The following is a 25646-nucleotide window of genomic DNA, read 5'->3' on the forward strand; positions in this document are numbered from 1 at the left end:
GGCCCCGCGCTCCCCGCCAATGGCCGGGCCGGGCCGGCGCAGCGCAGCGCGAGGCGGCCGCGCTCCCTCCCGCTCCGCGCTCCGGCACGTTGGGCCCGGGGCGGCGCGGCCCGAGCAGGCCCGAGCGGCGCGGCGGGGCTGGGGCTGCGGCTGCGAGCCGGCCCGGCGGCGGGAGACAGCCCGGCAGCGGCGGGACCCCCGCGGGCTCCGGCAGAGGGGTACGGGCCTAGGGAGGAGGCGGAGGAGCCGCGCTCCCTCCCACCTCACCTCCCCCTCCTCCCCCCCGCCATGGCCGACAACGAGAAACTGGACAACCAGCGGCTGAAGAACTTCAAGAACAAAGGCCGCGACCTGGAGGTGAGCGCCGCGGCGCCGGGCGGGCCGGCAGGGAGGGGAGGGAGGGGCCGGCGATGGCGGCGGGAAGGGGCCGCCGCCGTGTGGCGTCTTCCCTAATCCGGGGGCCCGCGGCGGGGCCGGGGCCTGCGCTGCCCGCCCCGCGAGAGGCGGGAGCGCCGCTCCCCGCGCCCGGGGAGGGAGGGAGGGAGGCAGGGAAGGCAGGAAGGAGAGCGGGAGGCCGCGCTGCGGGGCCGGGCGCGGCCGTTGGGCGCCACGCGGGCGCCGAGGGGGGCAACGGCCGCTCCCCCCGCCCGCCCGGAGCTGCGGGGCCCGGAGCTGCGGGGCCCGGAGCTGCGGGGCCCGGAGCTGCGGGGCCCGGAGCTGCGGGGCCCGGTGGGTTGGCGTCCGGCCCCTCCGGGTGCTGCCCCGCGATGGGGCCGGCCCCGGCGGCAGGCGTTGTTTTCATCTGGCCCTGCTTTAATTTCTTCCCGGCGCTTATTAATCACTCTTCGCGCTGAGCAGCCCCTGAAAGCCTGAGTCAGGGATTAGGGCCCAGCTGGGCGTTCTGCTGAACGTCTCTGAAAGATGCTCGAGTGAATAATAAATGCCTCAATTATCGCCTACGCTTCATAGTAGAGATTATTCTTAAAAAAATAAGCTCTCCTTTTTTTATTATTTTACTTCTTTTTTTCAGGGCAGATGTTACTATTTCGCCGTTCAGTTAGTGGAGCGTGGAAACAGTTGTGGCTTGCAGCACAGAGCCTCTCAACTTTTTGGTGGCTGGGTTGCTGCCTGCGTTATCTGAGCGAGGAAGGTGCTTCCTCAGCCCAGCAGGAGAGATGGTTAACCTCGGGATTCCTTAATAAATATTCAGGTTTTAAATTTAGCTGTCAGTCCACACCCATGAGCACTTGCTGGGGAGTGTTGATGGGGTAAACCCTGTGCAACGTAGTCGTGTCAGCGTGGGGTTCTGATGGAGAAATGGGCTCTGGCATTCTCATTTCTGTTTTTCACTAGCCTCCCTATGTGTCCCTATGATTAACATAACGTTCCAGGCTTTCCTGTGAAGACAGTTGTACAGTATTTCTTTTTCAAAAGTAAAAGGTGCATTTATGTTGCTGCCACTCGTTCAAACATCTGCCATTTTTTTCCTTTTGAGTAATTCAGAAGCCAGGAACACTTTGATTTTTAACTTGTCCAAGTATATTGATAAGCCAGTTTACTATTCATCTGCGTACAAAGTTTGGTGATGCTGAAAATGTTGGAATAATTACTGCAGTCGTTACTCTATTTACTAATAGGGTCGTTAGCTTTCTTAGTAACTACTTGTTTTAGATGTTAACTTGGTTTTGCATAAATTGTTATTGAATAGATGACTGTACAAGGAAGACATCTTTAGGTAGGAAGGTGCATTAGGTAGGAAGTAAAGCATTTGCTGTCCTACTAAAAAATGAAATTAATGGGAAAATACAGGCTGGAATTAATCTGTGTTGTCTCTCCTTTGGTGCCTATGTGCTGAGTTTTAAGGTAAGTCAGCTCAAATAAAGAAGGTTCAAGATGAACACAAGTGAGTAGCAAGAACACGTGTGTATTTGGAAGCAGATGATCTATTCAGGATTGTTTTGAATTTGCTGATGCACTTAAATGGCCTTCTACACAGTCATGAACCACTGTTAGGCCATCTTAAAGTTCAGATGTTGACATCTATCCAGCAAATCCTGCACCATATGCTTGGTACCTAAAATAACTACCCTGGATGGCTATTTTTCATACAACAGGCCAGGTTTATGGCTATGGTCCTTGCTCATTAACTGCTTACACATCACATTTCTCATTAGTGTGGGCGACGTTGGCCATGTCCTCTTGGAGCCAAGTATCCTCTGGTAGCAACAGTTGCTAATGAGAATTCAGTTAGTTCATAGCACCTGTGTGTGTTCCTGTGCTGCTTTGCGCAGGAAGATGCCTATTTACTTCACACAGGAAGACAACATTTGATCTCTATCTCTTTCCCTCTTCCCTCACTCCTCCCCCTTTTTATCTCTGCTGAAATGGTTCCTTTAGCCATTGGTTTCTGTAACAAAACAGTGATCTTTGGGTTTTTTTGTTGGTGGTTTTTGGTGGGGTTTTTTTTGGTGGTGGTGGTTTTTTTTTTAACTATGACAGTTTACCTCCATTTGCCATCAGCAGCCCAGTAAGAAATCAGTCTAGTTTTGGTGAATCCCAAGTCAATAGGTATTTCTAGAGACTATGAAGGTTTGCCACGTTTACAAACTTTTTAAAAATGGTACATACTAAATCCATGTTGCTCAAATTGGTCCATTAACAGTTCAGGTGTCACACTGTACTTACCTTCCAGGTCTTGCATCTTTGCTGAAGGTTTTTATGTATCTTAAAAAAAACAGGGGGTTCCCTGCATTTTGTCTTCTAAAGGGCCAAGTGTATGTTTAGCTTTTTGGATGCTTAATGAGTTAAAAGTTGCACTGTCATTTTCCAGACAGTATCAATGTGCTTCTAAAAATACAAATTCTGCCCTTGAAAAAGGAAAAAAAAACAAACCCAACCCCAAAAAACCAAATCATGTGCCTGTTTTACATCAGATGTTTAGCAAAATTTCTTCATATGCCTAAGTATTGGGTAAATACGCATGCATGGACATGTTTCGTTGTAAACAATTGCTGCCATGTGGCTTGAGATGACAGATTAGTGGTGACTCTGGGAATAGGGGCATTCATTGTGACCAGAAATATAAAATACTTCCTTGGCTTTCTTATTTATAGTACTGCTCAAAAGAGATACTGTGTATAATAAACTTTTTAGTTCAGAGGAGTTTGTGGCATGAGAGCAAGGATTTGTAGCCACGACTAAGGCAGTATCTCTGTATAGTGCTTGATTTCTAGCCTAATATGTGCAGCATTCTGCTAAGGTCTTCCAAGATTTAAGAGAGGAGCAGGAGGGAAATAATAATTCGTATTGTTACAGCACGAAAAGGAGCTGGCCTTACACAAGTGCAGAAGTGTTCACACTTTTTTAACATCCACAACCAAAATCTTCCTGAAACAAGTGTTTATCTGGACGCATACCAAGTTATGCAAATGTTTATCTACTAGGAAAGCTGGTTAAGGTAACTGTGTTAATCTTGTGTCCTCAATGAGGAACAGGTTTTACTTGGGCTTTTTTTTCCTTTAATAAGAAAGGATGAGCTGTGTCTTTCTGTTTATTGTAGATATGGCTCTGATACCTAGTTTTCTTTCCAACTTTTATTTTTAATTGTAGTACCATAAATCTTGGAATCAAATACTGGATCTTTACAGTTGTTGGAGAAGAGTCACTGTGCAAAGACCAAAACTGCAAGTTGATAATTGTTTCTGCAATAGGCATGGTTTTATGAACAGAGTTTATTTTTAAATTTTTTTTGAGCCATTTCTTTTTAGCCCTGCATGTTAGTGGTCCTGAGCATAATCTTGCTTCTCAGAAGGTTTGAAAAGGAGGTTTGCTTTTTTTTTTTGCTTCATTTTGTTTTACTCAGTGATTCAACATTTCATTTTGTGTTGATTGTTGCCTGCTGTGGCATTCAAGTTTGACTGGCATTTAGGTTGTCTGAAATGAGATTAAAAAAGTACGTAATGCAGGCAATTTCTGTGGAAACCCTGGAAGACACTGATGAGTTTCTGCTGGCCTTTTCTTCCCTGACTTGCCTGTGTTGCTGGGTGAGAAATTAAGAATTGCTGCAATAGTGCTAGACCAGGAGAAGTGTCAAATAGCTATTTCTGCTCTGTAATTGAGATGCATGATGTGAAATGCTGGTAATATTGTAATGCAGGGTACTTGAAAACTAATTTTGGAGCAGTCATTGAATTTAGATGTTTTAAGATCAGCAATGTCAACATTTTAAGAGTTGCCAGTAGCATTCAGTGGACTTGATATGGTAGCAATATATTTGAGAACACCAAGGAAGCTTCAGGGGGTTGAAGGAGAGGTAATGCTGTGAGGTACACTGGACATCACAGGAAGTTAGAAACTTTTCAGCCTTTCCTGTATTCCACACAAAACAGTTTGCTTGCTATTAAACTATGGAGGAACTGAAGGGGAGCAGGAATTTCATTCAGAGTTAGTTAAAAATAGGTTTCTTTAAGCTGACTTGTAATTCTATGGTGAAACTCATCCATTTTGTCATTTAAAAATCATGGTGAGGTATTTGTATAAGGCATTTTATTTGGCATGCATGATTTCTCCAGGAAAAAACTAGAATGACAGTGTGTGCAATGTCATACTGAGTGTTATTTATTTGTAGCTGAGAGTTTGATTATAATACTGAAGGGCGAATAGTTTTTTGGTGGTATCTTGTAGATACTGTGTTGACTTTAAAATCCCATAGCACTTTACTCATTGATCTTGAGCGTAGACTTTATTGTTACAGCCTGCAAATCAACCAGAATTAGTATGGGAGGGAAATAATGGGTAGAGGGGGGCCTAAATCACTTGGTTAAACTGAATGTGAAGACTATAGATTTTTAACAAATCCAAATGCGAAGTTGTGTGCATCTCTGAGGAGTTCTTCCCATGTTTTGTAGTTCAATGCTTTTTATACCTATAAAGGGCAAGACAGAGTTTCTTAGTCATTGCTGTGGTCATGCACTAGGTGTTCTGGGTTGTAGACCAGTCTGCTCCCACTGTCCTCTGCAGACTGGGTTCTTCCTCAGTAGCTGCTGTAGTGAGTAAGCAGTGTGTGCACAGGGCCATAGTAAGAAGCATTAAAAAAATATGCCATAGGGTTCACAAAAGGTTTTGGAGGTAAATAATAGTCTATTTATGCACACACACACACCCACACACAGGCTTCCATCCAGACTTTCCCCTTTTGCTTGTTTGTATTTTGAATCCTTGAGCAGACTGGTCCTAGTGAGGGTAGCAACTTTTAGGAAGGAGGGATGGCTCAAGCAGCTCTGCCTTAAGCTAAATGTTACTTTTGGAGTTCCTCAACAGAAACAACATGCCTTGGGAAGCCATTCACTAGAATGAGAGGAATAAGTAAAGCTCTAGCATTATTTCATGCTGTCAGACCTTCCTGTTGAAGGTGTGTACACAGAGCTACCCAAATGATTTTTTTTTTTTTATATATAACAGCAAAAAAAACCCTACCCTGCAAAACAGTAAAGACAGGCTGTGTGTGTGTGATAGGGTCTGAGTTTCTTGGAAGCAGTTATCCAGAGAAAGAGGTGGAAGAGGGACCAGGATACATTAACTGACCACAAGATCCGTGCATAGGCTCCTGTACTTTGACAGGACTAAGAGATCTGAGCTGTTCCCAAGTGTGGAGTTTAGATCATTTTTTTTGTATCTGGCATTGTGAAAAACACTGGAATGTATCAGGATCCTGCAAGCATCAGCTAGCACAAGATTTTAATGATAAGCTGAAGGGCTCAGTAATGACTAACGGTCAGAAAATAGCCCTTACGGTAAAACTTAAGCTAAATATAATTGAGAAAAAAGGAGCATGGAGGGATAGTGATCATAGGCTGACAGAAATAGATTGGATAATTTGATTTTCAATGTAGCAATTGAAGAATAGGATCCAATGACTGAAAGAGCCACATGAATTCATACTGAAGTGATGCATGTTTTTAAATTGGAACACTTTTCAAGGACAATTCTGTATTCTGAGTGTTTCTAGAGACTTTTGAGATTGGTGTCTTACAGTTGCTTTAGTGCAAGCTGGGAACTGATTTGGAGAAGTCTAACAAGTCAAATCTTCAACAGAGCACAAGGGGGAATCGAGCATGACAATCAGTGCCATCTATCAAGAAAACGTTATATGTAGGTTTCTGGCCTTTGAGTTGTTTTCCAGAAGATGACACAAGTTGATCTTGAGTGATTTTGGAGAAAGTAAAAAGGCAAAAAGTCTATTCCATTTCTAGGCTGGGGTGATGATGCTGTGAAACTCCTTGACAGAGCTCACCTGGGTTCTTACTTGTTGTGTTTTCTCTTCCTAGGAGGAAGAGCAGCAACAAGTTGACCAATAATAACTGATTTGTCAACCAATTACTGTTTACACAGAACATTGTTTTAGTGGAGCCCTATTTTAGTAAGTCGTTTGTAAGAGTGACTTCATTGGTTGCTTGTCTTTCATGTGGAGGCTTCTGAGTCCAAGGTACGCAGGCAGGAATTAAAACCAAGGGCCTGTCAGCTGTTGTCTGGAGGGAGAACATTCTTCTTGTTCCTGCAGAGTGTTGATGACGTTTCAGGATTTTTGAGGCTAACTGCAGATACGATTTTCAAGTCAAACTTCTAAATTACATATCCAAGGCTTTTTTCTTGGAGTATTTGTTTTGGTTCCGTTCATCTCTAGCCATGTCTTTGTCATGCATGCATGTGTGCTTTTCCTTCTGCACTCATTAATGATTTTTAATTTTTATTATCCTTTGCAGCTTAATGTCCCTTCATAGTTGGTGTTCCAGCAATTTGGTCTTCTACTCCTGGAAAATGTACATTGGGTCTTGCTCTTGGTTAGTGACAGCTTTTCTGTGACCAGTAATGTCATTATTGAAGTCTGGCAAGAAGAATCCTTCTTGCAGCACAGCTTTTCTGTAGGTGTGCTTGTTTTGTGAGGTTGCAGTAACAGTTGCAGATTGGAAAGGGGTTAATTAACAGTCTAGCTAATAAGCGGCTCAGTATAATTCTGCAGTCTTATTATCAGATATTTTCCTCATTTTATTAGCTTCTTGAAGATGTCAGGTTAGTAGACTTTGGGGAAGCTATACTGAGCACTACCTTACGGGCTGAGAGCAAGAGCCTGTAGTAGGTAAGTCAGTTGTAAAGCTGCAGCATCTTTTCATAAGCACCTAAATGGTGGGTGGTATCCACTAGTCTATCAGCTTCTTCAGGAAGGCAACACCACTTTGGGCACAGTTGATAAATGGCAGTTGAGTGCTTCTTGCCTTTGGAGTTACTATTCATCATCCAGGTGGGATGCCTGTCTTTGATGGCGAATCCCAGGCTGTGCTTTCCTGAGCTCATGTACTACTGACCTGCAGCTGTTAGCATCCTGCCAGAAGTTCAAAACTGAAAACTTACAAACCTAAGCTGCATCAGACTCAGCTATTAATTCTGACTTTGACCAATTGCATTAACACTCTTTATAGATGCGTATATATCCTGGAAATTTGCTTTGGTGCTTTTTAGCGTGGGACTGTTTGTACTTGCTTATTATGGCTCTTATCTAGTTGTTCCAGGTGCTGCAGCTGCATTAGGCACGCTGGTGTGCTTTGCTTGTTGTGTAGTGGGAAGCTATCGTTGTGTGGGTGTGCTGGGGGCTTTTTGCTTCCTCTCTTTCTCATGATGAACTCCATTTTGGTCCTCAAGCAATGAGAAGTTCCACCTTCAAACAGTGGGGCACTATCCCTTCTTTTCTTCTCGCCTCCTTTCTGCCCTTTTCTTTTTCTTGTAACTCTTTCCTCTGAGAAGGTCAGTGTTTTGCTTGGAGCTGGAAATCTGTTTCTTATGAAATAGACATTCTTTTCAATAAAAATAATTATGAACCTGAAAATCAGGCTTTTAATTCTTACTGTCACAACTGCTGCTTATTGCTTTTCAGAAGCTCTCTTAGCCATTCCTTTTCCTTCCTGCTTGTTACTGCAGCCTCTTACGCTTCAGGATTTCAAGCTTTCTCTGGGCTTGCCAGTGGTTAAGTTGCAACAAAAACGCAATTGTTTTTATTCTCGTTCATCTCACAGTTCAAAGTATAGAATATAATCACTATAGACGGACTCTGTTTTCACTTTGTGCTGCAGTAACGCCAGCAATAGTAAACTGACTTATGTCTATTTACAGTTGCTTTTTTTTCCTGATTCTTCTCAATGGGAGCCATAGAGAAAATGACCAAAAAAAATTGCTCTTGTAATGCCAAGGGATTTATGTGGTTTTAATTCATAAATAATCCTTTTGTCACTCAGCTTTGCTTGCTAGTTCTCTTGATTTGAACGTGTTTACAAAGATGTCCCAGTAGGCACAAAGCTGTTTCATACGGTGATAGAATCGTGCACGTATCAGAAATGGGTGAATTGGGTATGTTGGAGAAACAAGTAGCACTGGGGAGGTTTGGGCGAGGTGGAGCTGTTGTAGAACCTGCCCACCTTTTGTGTCTGGAAGGGTAGGCTTATCCTGCTGTAGTGGTTGTACTTCAGGTGAAGGATCAGCTGCACAGTCTGAGCTCAGCTCTGGGTGGCAGTTACCGATGGCACCGGCTGTGCGCTCCGGGCTGGTGTCAGCCCGTCATCAGGTCTGGTGTGTCGCCCAGCCAAGGGTCTCTGCCTGGGGGGGATCACCCCATTCCCCCTCTGCTCTGAGAAAGAAAGTTCAGGTTTACCAATAGGCCTTCTTATGAAAGTGGCAGTTTAGGCTGTCTCTGGGTTTTTGGCTCATGCTCTACATGTGTTAAAAAAGCCTTGAATCAAGAAAAGGTTATAAACGTTGGGCAAACTTAGCATGCTTTTTGTTAGCTTGCCATGGTGTTTGTGATGCTTTTGGTGCTGATGTTTTATGCACAACTCCTTTCAATTCTGCCCTTTGTTAAAAGGCACTTGTTTATTCCCTGATTCTGTACACCCTTTCTTTCTTTTTCAACGTGAAGAACTAGGAGCCTGTTTTACCATGAAATAATACAGGCAGAAATTATACATTTATCTCAATCTCCTGTTGGATTTCTACTTTTATAATTAAGTCTTGTGTGTATAAGTAGTGTTTAAAGTGCACGAACTTAAAAAAAAAGTAGTGCAAGAACCATTTAAATTACTTACTCTGTATTCAGAACATAATGTACTTTCATCTTGATTCTTTTCAGACTATGAGAAGACAAAGAAATGAAGTTGTTGTGGAGTTGAGAAAGGTGAGATGACCTAGAATTATTCTTACTAAATGAAATTTGACTATGTTGGTATTTCAGTGAAGTTTAAAAGCTTTTGTTAAAGGCTTAAAAAATAATAATAGGTACTGTTGTGTGTCCCTTCCCAAGTCCACTAAGAACACTTTGGTTAAACTGTATATTTGTCTTCACTAATTCTGTGAAGGTACTTCTGTTTAGAAGGAAGTTCTGAAGCTACCATACCACTGGAAGTTCCTAAAATTCTGTTTTTCAGGATAAACATTTATTTACAGTCTATTGAAGGGAATAATTCTTGCTTCTCCAGCTAGATTTTTAAATTTAAAAACTCATAAGAAGCTTGTGTTTTTTCCTTTAAAAATCAGATGTTCCTGCTCATCTGTAGACAGAAAGCTATTTCTTTCCCAAAACAGTAATTCAATACACAAGAGTGAAAGAGTGTATGTGTGAAGATAGCACTGTTTAGAATTGTTGGGAAAATAGCTCTTGAGAAAAGTAATAGTAACTTGAATTATTTTACTTCTGGGATGAATGGAAAACTAGCCTCTGGGAGTTGCCTTGTGATTTCTATGAATACTGACAAATAGGTCAGTGTTCTCAGGGATATGAGCATGTGAAAACTTCCAGGAAAAGTGGTTACTGCTGTAGATCAGGTTGGATGGGGGATTTCCCTAGGAGAAGTGATTTCTAAAATGTGCTTTTTGAATGTTGTAAACTTTAACAGTATCAATGAAAGCATGTTTATGATGCTTGTTGAAAACAGAAGCCCATACACCCCCTAAGCCATAGTTTAAAGTTATTAAATATTTTTCTCTTTAAGAACAAAAGAGATGAGCATCTTCTAAAGAGGAGAAATGTTCCTCATGAAGATATCTGTGAAGATTCTGATGTAGATGGTGACTTTAGAGTGGTAAGAATTAACTCTCAAGCATGTCTTCTTTCTCTGAACTTAAGGCATGTCTAATTTCTGACTGGTTTTGTCTCTTTTTTTCTAGCAGAACACTTCCTTGGAGGCAATAGTACAGGTAAAGAAAATTAATTTCTTGGAACATCCTTCACATCATGGTGACAAATATGTGAAAAGTCTACATTCTCTTTTATTTTAGAATGCTTCAAGTGACAACCAGGGTATACAGTTAAGTGCTGTGCAGGCTGCAAGGTAAGGACCCACTTTTCTCAAATACACTGTTTTTATTCATACTTTGTCATAATGTGTCCTGGCTTAAATAGAAAGTGATTGTTTTCTGATTTTAGAAAAGAAGACTTTAAAAATAAACTTTACCAAAAGAGATCAAAATACCTAGGTCTTTAAATCCTTGTATTTATTTATCTATAATTCATCTTAGTGCAGTATTTGATGCTTCTTACAAGTAGAGTAAAATCTATAATTAGCAGGACTATAAAGTCTTTAGCTTTAAATACAGACAGAACTGGCATAGTGCTTTTTCCTTTTTTGTCATGGGTTAGGCCACTAAACCTTTTTCTGACTTTAGGAAGAATTCTGTGTAGTTGTGTGTATTCAAGAAGTGATCCTGAAGGACTCTTAGGAACTTTGCTTCCATAAATTCAGTATTTAACTGCTCTTTTGTCGGCTACTGGGTAGTTTGTTGTTGTTGTAGCAGAAAGCAACAGTTTTGTATTTGTTTATCCTCTGTGGTTGAGGAGGTTGATTCAAGTGCAGGGAAGACTTCCAAATGAAAGAGAAGTCAGGTGTATTGGAAGTCACTTTGACTTTTGGGAGTGAATATATTTGAAACTGCAAAGAACAGTATCTGGGCCTGTTTCCATTGGACAACTTGCTCATGTAAACCAGGTTAAAATACACTGAAGCCTGACTGGAAGTGAAGTGGGAATGCCTGTCTGGATTTCCTACCATTGTCACTATTTTTTTAAATTGAGAACTAATTCAAAATTAAAGCAGTGCAGTTTACATCATTGGAAAGGCATTGAAGTGTATTTTAGAGATGAAAACAAATTCTCTTCAGTCTTGGTTTAATTTGTATCGTCCTTTGGTCTAAAGCTGGAACAGAAAAGAAGAATCTTGCCCAAGTATAACCCTCGAAACATTCAGCTGGAATATGAGGAACAGATAATGAGAAGTGCCTAAGAAAAAGCAAAACCTAAACAAAACAAAAAACCTTCTAGCCCCCCCCCAAAACCTGAAGTTTTATTTGATTTTTGTGGTAGAGTTCTCCACCTGTTTGAGCAGGTGGTTTGTGAATAGCCTGCACTATGATTGTGTTGGCACTGACCAAAAATCAGTATTAGGTTTTTGTAAGTACACTTCTGTTCATCGAGTTCTACAAGCTTGTAGATATAAACTGTCTTCACCTATAATAGAAATCTCCTTTACTTAGTTGGAAATTGAAATGCACATTACAGGAGTCTTCATTTGATCTGTCTTCAGATCCTTTCTGTTCTTTGCGGTAGTACTTGAGTCATTGCTCCCTGACTTTATATCCTTAGTGAAAAAGAAACAATTTTCTACCTTTCCTGCCAAAGCAGCTGGCATCTTTTTATCTCCCTTGTTGGGTGGAGGAGGAAGAAGCTACAGGAGGGTGTAACTGGATAACTGGTAATCTTTATTTTGCTGACTGGTAAAAAACTTCTAAAGTAGTCAGAAAAAACATGGCAACTGAAATAGGCAATGAAAGTAATGGCTTCAGGTTTTCAATACTTTTTTCATTAGTGCAATACTTTCAGTTTCAGGACAGGTGGGGAAAAAAACCAAATCCTGCTCCATCTCTGAGAGTATGAGAGGGACACTGGGGAAACACTTGCTAGCCCAGAAGGTGGTGCAGCACTGGAACAGTGTGTCCAGGGAAGCTGTTGGATGCCTGTGCTCAGAGGTTTCTGACACTACGGGAAGCCTGTACTGACCTGATGCAGTGTCAGCAGTAATCCTGCTTTGAGCAGAATGCTGGGCTGACAAACCTCCAGAGGTCCTTTGCAGTCATGGCTTGTCATTCTGTGGCTCACGTGAAGTCTTGTATTCTCTTTCCTAACCAGAAAGCTGCTCTCCAGTGATCGCAATCCACCCATCGACGATCTAATAAAATCAGGAATATTACCTATTTTAGTGCACTGTCTTGAAAGAGATGACAAGTGAGTATTTCTAAAACCCAAAATGTTTCATTGCTGCAAGAATACTTGGCATTTAGCTAATGTGCTTATGGGGTCTGATTGGAAAACTCACCATGGTTTTTTCCTTCCTTTGCAGTCCTTCTTTACAGTTTGAAGCTGCATGGGCTTTGACAAACATTGCCTCTGGAACCTCTGAACAAACACAGGCCGTAGTTCAATCTAGTAAGTGCAGCAGTATTTGATCATTGATAAAGCACACGTGTCTTCCACAAAATACCATCATCTGAATGATACTGTAAAGAGCATCCACACTCCTTTTCCTCCCTCTGTCAAGCGTGTTCACCACTGCACATGTTGGGGTCAGTCCTTTCCTGCAGTAGCCAGGATGGCTGAAATTCAGCTGTCAGTGACAGGCACATTGCTGAAGGACCTGTCTGTGAAGGCTCCTGCCAGATGTTCTACCTCTTCTCTGGCAGGCAACACCAGTTGAAGCACACACCTGCTTTTGTTCTGCAGTTTCTCAGATTTAAAATTCAATTGTTGGGTTTCCTAGTGGTGAGCAGTCTCTTCTGGAAACTCAAGCTATATTAGCAGAGTTGATATCTGCTGGGTTCTAAGTTTTCAAACTTAAAAAAAACAAACCCAACAAAAAAATTGAAACAAATCAAACAAACAAAAAAAAACCTAAAAAAAATACTCCAGTGGAACTATTTCCTGCCTGATTGTGAAGAGGGAGGAGAAGATGTGGACCAAGTCCAGAGGGTGTCTGACATCAAAATCTCTTCCGAAGTCAAGGTGAAGAAAAAGCTGTCAGTTATGTTTGGAGGAATTTGAGGAATCTGGAGGGAAAATGCTGTTGACATGGAATCTTGAGTGCCAAGCAAAGCAAACTTTCTTCTCTACTCTTAAGAATGCCCTAGGTTGAAGTAGTACTTGTGTTGGTGAAGCAGAACTTGGTAGAGGTGTCTGCAGGTTTTTTGATTTGGGTGGATGAAACAGGAGAGGTTCTTGAGACCCATGGAAGATTCAAACACAGAGTGAAACAAGTTCTTGCCTATAATTTAAGGAAGAAATACACAAGACTTAATTATGTGAGATACCAGTAGCTTTAATAGTTGGAATCAGTGTTGTATTGCAGTGCATGCTACTGGTGCTGCTAAGTATACTGGGATTCCAGCAATGAAAAGATAGAAAAATTTAAGGCAGGTGACTTCAGCTTAAAGATTTTTTTTTTTTATAAGATGTATGTGTGCTTTTAGATTGCTCTGATTGCAAGATCAGTTGCTGCTTGCTTTTACAAACTCAGTCTTAAGAGCCTGTTAACTTTGATCTAGCTTGGATTTGACAATTCCTTTTTTCCATCCTCTTACTTTCCCAATTGCATCCTGAGATTTCGTTTGGGAATCTAATTAATATGTAATTTGTCCCACACCTCTGATCTAGAACACTTTTTTAAAACCAGCTTGCTGATGGATTGAAGACAGGTGCCAGATACAGTAATTATTTCTTTCAGTGATGATCTCTGATTTAGCTAGGATGAATTATTAGTGTGTTTTATTTCACTACCTGGGAAGCTGGCAAAGTTTCGACCAATACTTAACCTGGAGAAATGCAATGGTGAAATTTTATTTAAGAGCTAATTATGTAAACTGTTTTGTCTTTTGAGAGATGTATTTCTTAACAATTGCACGGGGGTCTGTTTGTGTCTTTCAGATGCTGTGCCACTTTTTCTGAGACTGCTGCATTCACCTCATCAAAATGTTTGTGAGCAAGCAGTGTGGGCTTTAGGAAATATCATAGGTGGGTGTTACTCCTGCCACTGTAAACCTTCTGAAGGGATCTTTAGGAATATGTTAGGCTGTCAGCTATTCCCAGTGGTTTGGTGTTGTCTCCTCCCATTTTCCCTTGCCCACCACCCCATCTGTAAATAATAGAACACTTAACTGTTCTTAATGAGTAGTTCCAACTGAAGCAACTGGGCAGACAGCCACAGGTCCTGCTAAAGCTTCACATCAGTGTCTTTAGGATAGATGCATCTACAGATACATAATATTTATTTGCATCTTCCCAAGGCCTGTATTCTTTAGCTTGGTATGCATTTTAAGACTTCTTGTGACTGGCATGGGCTGATCTGTGTGTTCATAATGTTTTGATGTCCTAAACAGGTGATGGACCCCAGTGTAGAGATTACGTTATTAGTCTTGGAGTAGTGAAACCTCTGCTGTCCTTCATCAGCCCATCTATTCCCATAACTTTCTTAAGAAATGTTACTTGGGTCATGGTCAACTTGTGCCGTCACAAAGATCCTCCTCCGCCGATGGAAACCATTCAGGAGGTGACTAATTACTGTTCAGTGTAATTAAACTGAAGTTGAGTATCTCTCTGCCTTCAGAATAACTCACCTGCTTCTTTTCCTCCGCAGATCCTTCCAGCGCTCTGTGTTTTAATTCACCACACAGATGTAAATGTAAGTAACACCACAGAGTCAGTTTTGTGTTGTGATACACTTTTTTAGCTGAATTATAAAGCTTTTAATAATTTTTACTTTCAATAAAACCACAAACTGACCTTCTCTTTCAGTGTGGAAAACTTATTTTGATATCTTTAACTGCTTATTTTGAAGTATCAGTTACAATTTTTGCCTGGCATTTCTCTGTATCTTTGCAAGTGCTTATTTGCATGTACTTTCCCTGCACCTAAAATGCAGTTTCAGTTGTATTTCTGTGAAGATTCATTTACAGATAAATACAGGTGTTTGGTTTTTTTTTACTTTTAAGTTTGAGTTTGTAATGAAAATGAGTGTAAATCAAAGAAAAATTAATCCATGCTGCATATGTGAAGTGTTAAATAGAACTTCTGAGGTGTTAAATAACAGGTTTTTTTGCCAGTGCTTTGCCAAAATGTTTTTCAAGATGTGAATTAAAGTTTGCATAGTGATCTAATTTCTTGTATGTAAGTAGGTGAAACACTGAATTTCTTGAGATGTCTTTATTTGTGAATCAGTCGAGTTGTCAGTTGAGACAACTTTTTTAAGCTGTCACCTGGAATGTTCAGATTTACTGCAATTTAAATGGCTTTTCTGTGTGTGAATACAACATGTGTGGACACAGAGGAAATTCAGTTTGTGTCCCTGGACCAGATGTTAAAATTCAAAACTTTTCTTGAATTTTGTGGGGGAATATCAAGAAAAAAAACAACTTGGTGCCTTATGATGTAGAGGTCACTGGTTTGACAATGCCAGGTGCCTGTATCCTAGTATTTGCTAGAGCTTCATCTTCCTTTCAGGGGGATTGTTTTGTATCTTATATTGTAAATCAGCACTTTTGAAAAGAGCAGAAATAATCAAAGTGCTTTTATTACATCCTTCAGAATTTAAGCTGCAATTAGCAGTTGAGCTGGTTTATAATCTCCATGTATTCTTTGGAGCTAGAACATGTTAGATAGCAGTTTTATTTCAGGTAGAGTGGAATGTAGGAATTTAGTAAAGCAGAGTGAGGTTTTGCTGTATCACATTAATTCTGGTTTCGTAGTGAGAATTGTTTTATATTTTAATTTATATTAATTTTTGAAGATGTCTGACACTCTTGTACTAACAACAAATAAATGTTTTTACTATCAGATATTGGTAGATACAGTCTGGGCACTCTCGTATCTAACGGATGCTGGCAATGAACAGATTCAGATGGTGATAGATTCTGGAATAGTCCCTCATTTGGTTCCTCTTCTCAGTCATCAAGAAGTTAAAGTGCAAGTAAGTTGGGATAACTTGAGGAAATTGTTGCTTAAAATGTAATACTACAGCAAGTAGCTGGTTTCTTTCCGTAGTTTGTGTTGAAGTTTAAGGAATACTTTTCCTGTGTGGTGTAGTATTTAGATAGAGCCTTTTGCTTTTTTGACTGTTACTGTTTGAAAGTAGATGCTCAGCTAGAAAAATACGTGTGATTTAAAAGAATTCTTTTTAAAAGAAAGTGTTTTGTTCCAGACTGCTGCACTGAGAGCTGTAGGGAACATTGTCACTGGCACTGATGAGCAGACACAGGTAGTTCTGAATTGTGAGGCTCTTTCACATTTTCCAGCACTTCTGACACATCCCAAAGAAAAAATTAATAAGGTAAGTAACTGCTAAGATTGCACCCAGTTGATACCTTGGTTTTATATTTGGCTTAGCTGTTTTGGATTCCATACAGTGTGGTATGGTAGAGATTTGAGTAACTGACCACTTATACCAGCTTATGGCAAGAGCAGACAAGGTGCTGAAATCCATAGAAAAAAACTCTTAAGGAGCTGCAGACTTATACTTGGCAAAAATGTTGTTTCCTGAATCTTCTAATTGAATTTTTATAAAATTAAAGCTTTATCTTATTATTCTGGCTGTTGACTTAAAAGTTAGAGTTCTTGACATGTAAAATGTCACTTCAATTAAACTGACTCTCTTGGAAATGATGAAATAGAGATAATTGGATGTAAGTTGGAATGAGGTGTGTGTGGTAAATGGAATGGGGGTGGTGGGGAGTGTGTGTGTGTGTGCATGTTAGAAAGGCTTGGAATGGGGGCACTGATGTGCAGTGCTGACCTCCGGAGTGCATCTGAGGTGTGTTGGGAGCTCTGGGCTGTCACCTGCCAACATCACCGATGATTAGAGCCCAAAACAAGCCCACCAAGACAAGCCTAGGCATCCTAAATCTCTGACAGGGTCAGTCATGAACATGATCCTGTGATCTGATCTGAGAGACTCAGTTGAATGAAATTGGAGAAATTCTGAATCACGGAGAAGTATTTGTCTGCAAAGTTGTCATGCGAGAAGTTGAGAGGGGAAGGGAATTAAGGAGTCGTGGAGGGTTCTCTAGGAGGGGAGAACTTTTTCAACTGTAAGATTACAAGAGGGTGATACTCTGAATATACTGAAGATTTGATGTGAAACTGTTATTTCTTGACTGAAGTGTAGATTCCCACCTAAAAGGGGAGGTGGGTGGCTTTCAGTCCTTTAAGATACGAATCTATATACACTCTTTGGCTTAGTTCTGAATTTGAACTGTTGAGAACTGAGAGGGCCTACTGGGGAAAATAACTCTTCTTACACAATTTCCTGGGCACCTGCTGGTGGTTATTGCTGAAAGGAGAGAGTCTTGGGCTATGGACAGGGTGAACATAACAGGTCACATCACAGTGTGTGAGTTGCACATCTCAAATGTGAATGTGTAAAATGTTGCTGGAGTGGAAACAGAGTATGATGTAGAAGACTGAATTAATTTCTCATATCCTTTTATTTTGCAGGAAGCAGTGTGGTTCCTATCTAACATCACTGCAGGAAATCAGCAGCAAGTTCAGGCAGTAATAGATGCAAACCTTGTTCCAATGATAATACATCTTCTAGATAAGGTTAGATAACAAGGAGGATTTAACAGTTTGTTTCCTTAATTGGGGGAAGTGACACTGAATTCCTTGCTTCGTGTTTTACATCATGCTGTGAAGGTGGGGGGCAGGGGTGAACTGTACCCTTGAGCATTTTTCATCTGTTGCAAGGTAAAATCCATTACTGTCGATGTTCTTTTGCAAAATGCTGAGACATGATGAGTGCCAAATGTATTGGGGAAAGGAAGCAGATCAGGGGATCTCAGATCCTTCTAAATCTTGTTTAAATTCTTTTTCTCACTTTGTAAACAATGGGGATAAAATTCTTCACTCTCAGATGTGATGTGAAGAGGTCTGGATGGGAACAGCATTGAGTTAGTTCCCAGCATTTTGCCAGAGCTTAAGGACTTTATCCTTTTTGCCTCTGCCTTATCTGGAAACATAAGGAAGGAATTCTCAGCAGGGGCAATGATTCACCTGTTGGTGTTATTGGATTTGTCTAGTCTGACAGCAATCCAGGTAGTGATCTGTCATGTTAGAGTATGGACTGGGCTTGTCCCATCTGTTTTTTTTAAACAAGTAAAACTGGATCAACAAAAAATAGGTGGCCACGGAAAATAGTTGTAGTTTCAGTGTGTTCAGAGTTTTTCCCACACAAAACCAACACACATGTATGGATGTGTGCTGCTTTTATTGCCTTTTTTATTAAATAGTAAAGTCAGGTGGTTGCTCACAAACATTTCTGAATGCTTTTCTCATGCTTTTTCACCAAGACATTCCTAACTTGTTGACAACTAGGAGTTGAATGATAGTGAATCATCATTTGGGACCTCAATACCTTTGTTTCAGTTGCTGGGCGATAAGTGTCTTTTAAAACAGTACTTTCTAAAGGACCTTGTGCTCCCAAGGATCTGCCTTGTGAGAAGGAAGGGAAGCTATAAGCATGGTTTTAAACAGGATAAGCACATTTCTATCTTTCAAATATTTCCTACTTTTGCTGTATTCATTACTTGTTTGTTTCTTTGCTGAAGTGTGGAAGGAAGCCAGAAATACCAACCTTCCATGTGCTCAGCTGTGAGCAAGATGCATTATCTTGCTTCAGTGTAGAGGCTGGGTTCGAGACTGAAGTAGTACTTCTCTCTTCTCCTAAGTAACATACAGCTGGTCACAGATAGTTCTGTTAACTGCCAGTTTATTGATCACTGAGAAAGGAGTTGCTCTTTAAATTTATTAAGCAGACTGGAGTTGACCAACTTCAGAGGCAAACACAGCTGTAGTACGTACAGCGGTTTATCAAAACTGACACTTAGTGCTTATCTCTCACTGTAATATATGACAGCTCTTGATAAGAAATGTGAGAGAGTGGAGTATTACAGTGTTTATTTACTTGGATGCAAACAAATTTTCCTTCCTCTGGAAGACCAGTTTAAAAACGTGGTTGCAGGGAAGGGGTGAACACTGAGTAGACATCTACAGGATTTGCTAGTTACTTTCCCTGCTTACTGAAGATTAGTATGGTGATACCACACAGAATGGACTGTCAAAACACAAGCTTTTACTAGAATACCTACTTAACATTAAAACTGGAATGATTATTTCTGTTTATGGTTATATTTTTAGGGTGACTTTGGTACTCAGAAAGAAGCTGCTTGGGCAATAAGCAACTTAACGATCAGCGGGAGAAAAGACCAAGTGAGTCAAACCTTAAGAAAAGGTCCATTCTCTTTCTTGGGTGCATTTGAGAGAGTAGATCAGTTTATTCGCTGTGCCAGGATAGTAAGTGCCTGGATTCTTCCCCTGTTCATTAACTCTTCCCCATTCCCCAGGGGATTTAACTGAACTTCAGTGGCTGTTCTTGGAATGACCTAAGATTAAGAGTATCAGTGGGGATTTGGATGGAAGCTCTTCTGTTAATGTGACCCAGTAGCTATGAATGGCTGCATTCAGGCTCTGAGGAGTGTCTTGGTCATTCAACATCTCTGTCTTCCTGATTTTGTTCCCCTATGGTTAAGAGTGTGATAAGGATAAATAGTCATTGAGCAGAAATAGACTGATTTCTGGTAAGCCCAGAAGATTACATGTGTGGCAGGGTGGGGGTGGTGGTGTCAGTCTTCAGAGATGTTGAAAGTCCTTGTTTAATACTGAAAAATTCACAGTATCTGCTACCTGTGTGTTCTAGACTTGAAATGTTTGTAGCAGAATTCATAAATGTCACCTTTCTATGCTCTAAACCAAGAATTTCTGAAAGTGACTGCTCTTACCTTACAGGGTTACTTGGAGTACTTTGACTTCATTAAACTCGAGGTGCTTTGTTTGCTTCTGTCAGACTCCTAATACAACTGTCTGCTTTCCCCCCTTAGGTGGCATACTTAATTCAACAAAATGTAATTCCTCCCTTTTGCAATTTGCTGACAGTAAAAGATGCACAAGTTGTGCAAGTGGTTCTGGATGGACTAAGTAATATATTAAAAATGGCTGAAGATGAAGCAGAAACCATAGCCAATCTTATAGAAGAGTGTGGAGGTATGATGCTTAATATTTTGACACTTTTTCCAGGAACTGGTGGTTTGACTTCCTAGCACGTGTATGTGCTGTTGGCAAAGATGTTTCAGGCAAACCTTTTTGAAATGTGAGCTTTTCATGCCTATTGGGTGAATATGCTTAGCTTTTCCTAACTGGTCAAGCTCATCTTCAAGGAAAATGTAGAAAAGCTGGATAATGGCAATAAAGTTAATTAGGTACCAGTTCTGTAACAGTCTGGTGTACAGAGGTGTACATGCCTAAAGCTCTGCTTGTCAGAACTTCAAAAATATGTGTGTGTGTGCTTATGGCTGCCATGAACTTAAACTGAAGTGGAGCCACTTGCTACATGATCAAGCTACCTGTTAGCACGTCTGCCACCAACAGCGTGTGGGGTTTGGAATGTCACAGCTGGGGGTTATCACACCAGGTGCTGAAAAAAATGTTTTTGTGAGCAGGGAGTATGCCCTAGTGCTTGGCCCTCATCATATTTCCACAGATTAGCTTAACTACTCATAGCAAGAAGAGAAGGGAAGTCTTGTTGTGGTTAGAATTGACCATTTATGCAAGTTTCTTTGTTATGGTGTTTATTCCTCAATCTCTAATATGTTTCCTCAAATCACTAAGAAGCTCTTGTGATTTGAGCATGACAAAGGAGTTTAGTAGCATCTTAGTCACTACATTTCTAGATTTGTTTATATTTACTTTCTGCAGTGAGACCTTAAGGAGAGGGGAGGTTGTTTTGCCTGAACTTAGTATTTTAACTCTATTACATGTCTTCTACTTATTTTAGGCCTGGAGAAAATTGAACAACTACAAAACCATGAAAATGAAGACATCTACAAACTGGCTTATGAGATCATTGATCAGTTCTTCTCTTCAGATGATGTAAGTGTGTAAAAGCTCTGCAGTCTGCTTTGGTAGTTTGTTTATATTTATAAACCTGGATGAAGATAAAGGCAACTGCTCTAAAGCTGCTCAGTGCCCTGTACTTGTTGTTTCTGGAAGAATGAGCCCTTATTTGAACGTATTGCGTATGTTGCCATTGTTCATGGTGATCTGATGTTTTGTTTAAGCCTCATCACCAGGGATTAAAATACTAGGCTTTGAATAGTTCTCTTGTCAGCTTCTGGCTAAGCTAAACATTTCACATTTGATAAGCTCCCTGCTGACTTGAGTTCTGAATCTGAAATTCTGCTTTTTAAGAAACCATTTTGAATGTGTTAGTACTTCCAGAGGTAGGATGTGCTGGTCAAGAATGTCGTTTTCATTTGAAACACCGAATGTAAATCAAAGTAAGGGTTTAGATTTGTATGCACTTTAAGTCATAAAAGTTAATTGCATATCAAGGAAACGCAATCATCTCAGTTTGTGTCATGAAGTGGGAGGGTTTTCTGCTTGGGTGAAGAACTTTTGGGAGCAGATGGCTGCAAAAATAGTAGAGCTCAGTTGCATTCATGCACTGCTGTCCACTCTGAAGTTTATTTTGTGCTGGAGTATCACTTCTATATGATCAGTAAGACAAGTCTTGTTTAGCAGCTCAGATTTTGCATATGCAGCAGGATTTGGAATTTAATGTCGTGTCAGTTTGGTAACTGGTAAACTGCCTATTTAAAATGAAACTGCAGTTTCAGCTTAATCCTTACTTGAGCTAATGGTACTGGTCTTCAGAGGAGCTGGCAGTAAGGATGGTGCACGACTGGCAGTGTTTGCCGGGAGTGAAAACTGTAACATGAGAGACTATGAGATGCCATGTAACCTGCCTGCTAAATACCGGATAAAACATGTTGGCCTGAATGACTTTGCTGTTATAGTGCCATTACTAACCTGGGGGAGGAGAGTGGCAAGACTTGATGCAAGGAAGTAGATCAGTTGAAAACAAAGATTGTTTTTTAGGATTGTCCAGCTCCTTTTTAGTGAGGCTGTTGTGTTTCTGTCCCTGCTCACGAGGCTCTCGTTCTGTTACAGATTGATGAAGATCCTAGCCTTGTTCCAGAAGCAATACAGGGCGGAACGTTTGGTTTCAATTCATCTGCCAATGTACCAGCAGAAGGGTTCCAGTTTTAGAGTGGTATTTTGGAAGTTAGGTACAATGCAGCACTGAATAAAAAAAAAAGGTTTGATCCATCAATCTTGGCTCATGGGATCCGCTGCTGCATTAAATCGGGAAAGAAAATGCGAAGATTTCATTTGGAATCACAGAAAAGCCCAAATGAAGTCAAGATGGCGAGTGGGTGCGAGTGAGAATGAGTGGCAAAATGTAATGAAAAACTTCACACTGAATGCTTATTTAGATTGTTCAAAGAAAAAGGGCTACAGGTCAAAGATCTTCAGTGCCTGAGAAGGAACAATGACTTACTAGAGCAATTGGGGGGAAATGCAGTACTATCATCATCAAGCCTTGTAAGCATAAGAGAATAGGATGCCCATATAAGTCCAAGGAGAATGAGCCCAGGCCTTGCTATGAAGCACCGTGTGAATGGACAACCTTGAGTGAATGTCTGGACTCGATGCTGTGGAGCCAGGCTGGTGTTTCACCCCGGGCTCCTCAGCCCTGCAGCAGGCTCCTAGTCCTGGCGTGTGTACGAGAGTATGGGTGTGATGCTGTATGTGAACGCATGCAAGCTTGAGTCGCCTTCAGGGGGCTGGTAATAAACCTAGTCAATCATCAAAATGAGTTCTTAAGTGTTAACTTACACTGGACACAAAAAGACCGGTTTAGCAGCAGACTCTGGTTTACTCCTGCAGCCTGTGTTTCTTATTTTGGTTTTTTTTGGTTTGGTTTTTTTTTTGGTTGGTTTATTTTTTTCCCCTTTTATTTTTCTTTTAGTTATTTTTAATTTCTTTCCTGTATGGCTTATTAGTTGTTTGTAAAGTCAGAATTTCAGGAAGGCTTCCCTGTGCATTTGCACCAGATGAATGTTTGATGTTATGAAAAGCTTTCCATATCATCAAAACTAATTTGTAGATTTTTGCATGAAAAAAACCCCACCAAAACAACCATACATTTCCCTTCAAATAGACTGTGTTGCAGTACACAAGTTGCCATAATAGTAGAAAGCAGTAAAATGTGGTAATAAAATCTCATCCTTTTCATTTTCAAAGATAACATGAAGACCTTTGCATGTGGTAATCTACAGCATAGTTCATTTTTTAGATTTTGTTGAGTCCTGTAACCAAATGTTTCCGTTGTGGTAGGATACCGTGCTGTGTTTCAATGTTACTTGTTTTCAAACTTTGTTTTCTATGAAAATGATATGGAAACTTCTAAAAATGAAATTTGGTGCATATGTACTGCCGAATAAAGACCGAAAAAGAGGTGTGAATAGATGTACAAATCTAGTCATGGTTTGAACACCTTTAATATGCCTAATCCAATTGTTTTAGACTCTTTTTATCTTAGATGTAGGCAGCCATGAACAATCTATTTTGAGCCACTTTAGAGAGAAAAACTTTGTATTTTTAAGACTTGCACAAAAAGGATGCAAGTGTTTTTATAATTGGAATAATGCCTCAGTTTTGAGGTTCTGCACACTAAATTAAAGGTGACGTTACAAATTTGTACAAAATGAACTCTTTATAAGGTGGCTCATTGTAGGAAATGCTGTGCCTTCCCCTTTGAGCACAAGTGTTGCATGAACAACAGTTTGCTATAATAAAACATACCAGATTAGCCACCATTAGCATCTATATCTACCTTGTGTTTTAAAATCAACTGGTAATTCTGAAACACTGTAGAATGGATAAAGATTATTTTGTGATCATAACTCTTTGTTGGACTAGAGTATTTTTGCAGCATTCCTTGTCATCAGAAACATGGTTAAAAGTTTAAAACTAGAAGCAGCAGAAACTAGCTTGTGAAATTTATCCAAGTAGAGTGCAGGCTAGGCTGTCTTGGGGAAATAAACATTAAACTTGCAACACTGTTGTATTTGGTGTGTCTTTGTGTGTACAATCCAGGTTTCATCTAAAGGTGAAGATGGTCATTTGAAGGAAGTTTCATTTCTGAATTTCACTTTTTTTTTATACCTGCCAAATGTCAGGTTTTCATGTGGTATGTAGGCTTATGGGAAATAACTTCTGGCATAAATGTTAAGAAATAAGCACTTAATTACATCCTATTCACTAAATCAATTAGGGAGGTTTCATTGTAAAATGTAAGCAGTGCTTGGAGGTGATAAAAGGTTTAAACTGGAGTTTCTTAAAGAACTTGAGATGCCAGAAGTTAAATTACACTTATTATTAACTTGACACTAAAGTATTTTTGTGAAGGATGTAGTGTAGAAAAATGCAGTTTTATTAGAATGCCTTGTTACTGGGGGTAAGAGAACAGATGTTTGTAGCAACTGGTATGTTTCCAAAACAACAAAAAAACCCACATTGTGGCAATGTGCATTCAGTGTCAGTAAATGCCCTTTTTTTGGCACTTCCCCTGATGCAACATTCTTGGAGAATCACCTGAAGCCAGTGCTGTGCTCACTGCAGCCTGTACCTTCCTACATGCTCAGTGGTGATGGTTTGTTGTTTCTGGTTTTTGGTTTTTTTTGGTATTTCAGTTGAAATTTCTCTTTACCTGCTTCACAGCAGATCCTGTCCCGTGTCTGTTAGTTTACCAAAATATGCAAAGCTTTATAAAACGTTTCAGCAGCCACAGGGAGGCAGTGTTTGGAGATCTTCAAGAGCAAAACTGAAGCCAGTTTGTCTAATGCCTTTTTTCCCCAAAAGCTGCAGTTTGAGGTAATGTAATTAATCACATTGTTGGGGCAAGAAGAGTTGTTTGGGAGGCTGGGGATACAAACAAGAAATAACTTGGATTTATTTTAGGAATACTGGTCATATTAACATTTCAGAAAGTAAGAGTTAGGCTTCAACTTTCATAGCTACTCATTGCTGCAGTGGAAGTCACAGACCAGTTTTTTAATTGGTGTGAAGATGAATAAATTTTAGTCTCTGACTTCATTGAGCAGTGGAATTGGGTCATCACCAGACACAGCTTGGATGTTTCCCTTTTAACATTAAAGCTGTAGTATTGAGTGTACTCCTCAAGCTGTTGGGGAGCAGAACACTGTGATACTTAAATGGTCGGTAACTGTGCAGATGGTAACTCTTTGGTTACTGCTCTTGGATGCTAATCAGAACAGCCAAAGATGCAGAGGTGAGTTACGTTCATCTGCTCTTCCAGCATTTTGAAGTAGAAAATCAGCTTTACAGCTGAACTTAGGGTAGCAGATATCTAGAAAAAGAGTTAAAATATGAAAGGACAAAAGCCAATTCATAGGACAAGCTATCCCCAGCTAAGATTTTTTTATTCTGAGGAGCAGCATTATTGGATGAAATTGGAATTTTAGGATCTGAGGGCTGCACTAGCTCACTTAGCTAGGAGGAGCAGCTCTAAAGAGGGAAGAACAGCAGGCTGAATTGAAAGGGGTAGTGTGAGAAGCTGACCCATGTTCTTTCTCCCACTACTGGAAGTGGAATA

General features: G+C 40.4%; 1 protein-coding gene and 1 non-coding gene across 4 annotated transcripts; both read left to right on the forward strand.

Moving 5' to 3' along the window:
* Positions 1 to 26: 26 nt before the first annotated feature.
* On the forward strand, positions 27 to 24088 carry KPNA4 (karyopherin subunit alpha 4). Of its 3 annotated transcripts, none has more exons than XM_051626275.1 (17): positions 27 to 357; positions 9173 to 9217; positions 10032 to 10121; positions 10207 to 10236; positions 10318 to 10370; positions 12221 to 12316; positions 12432 to 12517; positions 14009 to 14095; positions 14461 to 14630; positions 14718 to 14762; positions 15915 to 16046; positions 16278 to 16406; positions 17570 to 17674; positions 19268 to 19339; positions 20008 to 20170; positions 20961 to 21055; positions 22136 to 24088. In XM_051626275.1, the coding sequence occupies exons 1-17, from the start codon at positions 289 to 291 to the stop codon at positions 22232 to 22234; spliced, it is 1566 nt and encodes a 521-aa protein (XP_051482235.1). In that variant the 5' UTR covers positions 27 to 288; the 3' UTR covers positions 22235 to 24088. The 3 variants fall into 3 exon arrangements, with proteins under 3 accessions (XP_051482235.1, XP_051482236.1, XP_051482237.1); XM_051626276.1 differs by having other exon boundaries at positions 10210 to 10236; XM_051626277.1 differs by lacking the exon at positions 27 to 357 and adding an exon at positions 3640 to 3683.
* Positions 16730 to 17023, forward strand: LOC127388065 (small Cajal body-specific RNA 7). Its single transcript, XR_007890291.1, has one exon. It is a non-coding gene; the product is annotated as a small Cajal body-specific RNA 7 (non-coding RNA).
* Positions 24089 to 25646: the final 1558 nt, after the last annotated feature.

This window comes from Apus apus, chromosome 8 (assembly GCF_020740795.1).
Source record: "Apus apus isolate bApuApu2 chromosome 8, bApuApu2.pri.cur, whole genome shotgun sequence".
NCBI lineage: Eukaryota > Metazoa > Chordata > Aves > Apodiformes > Apodidae > Apus > Apus apus.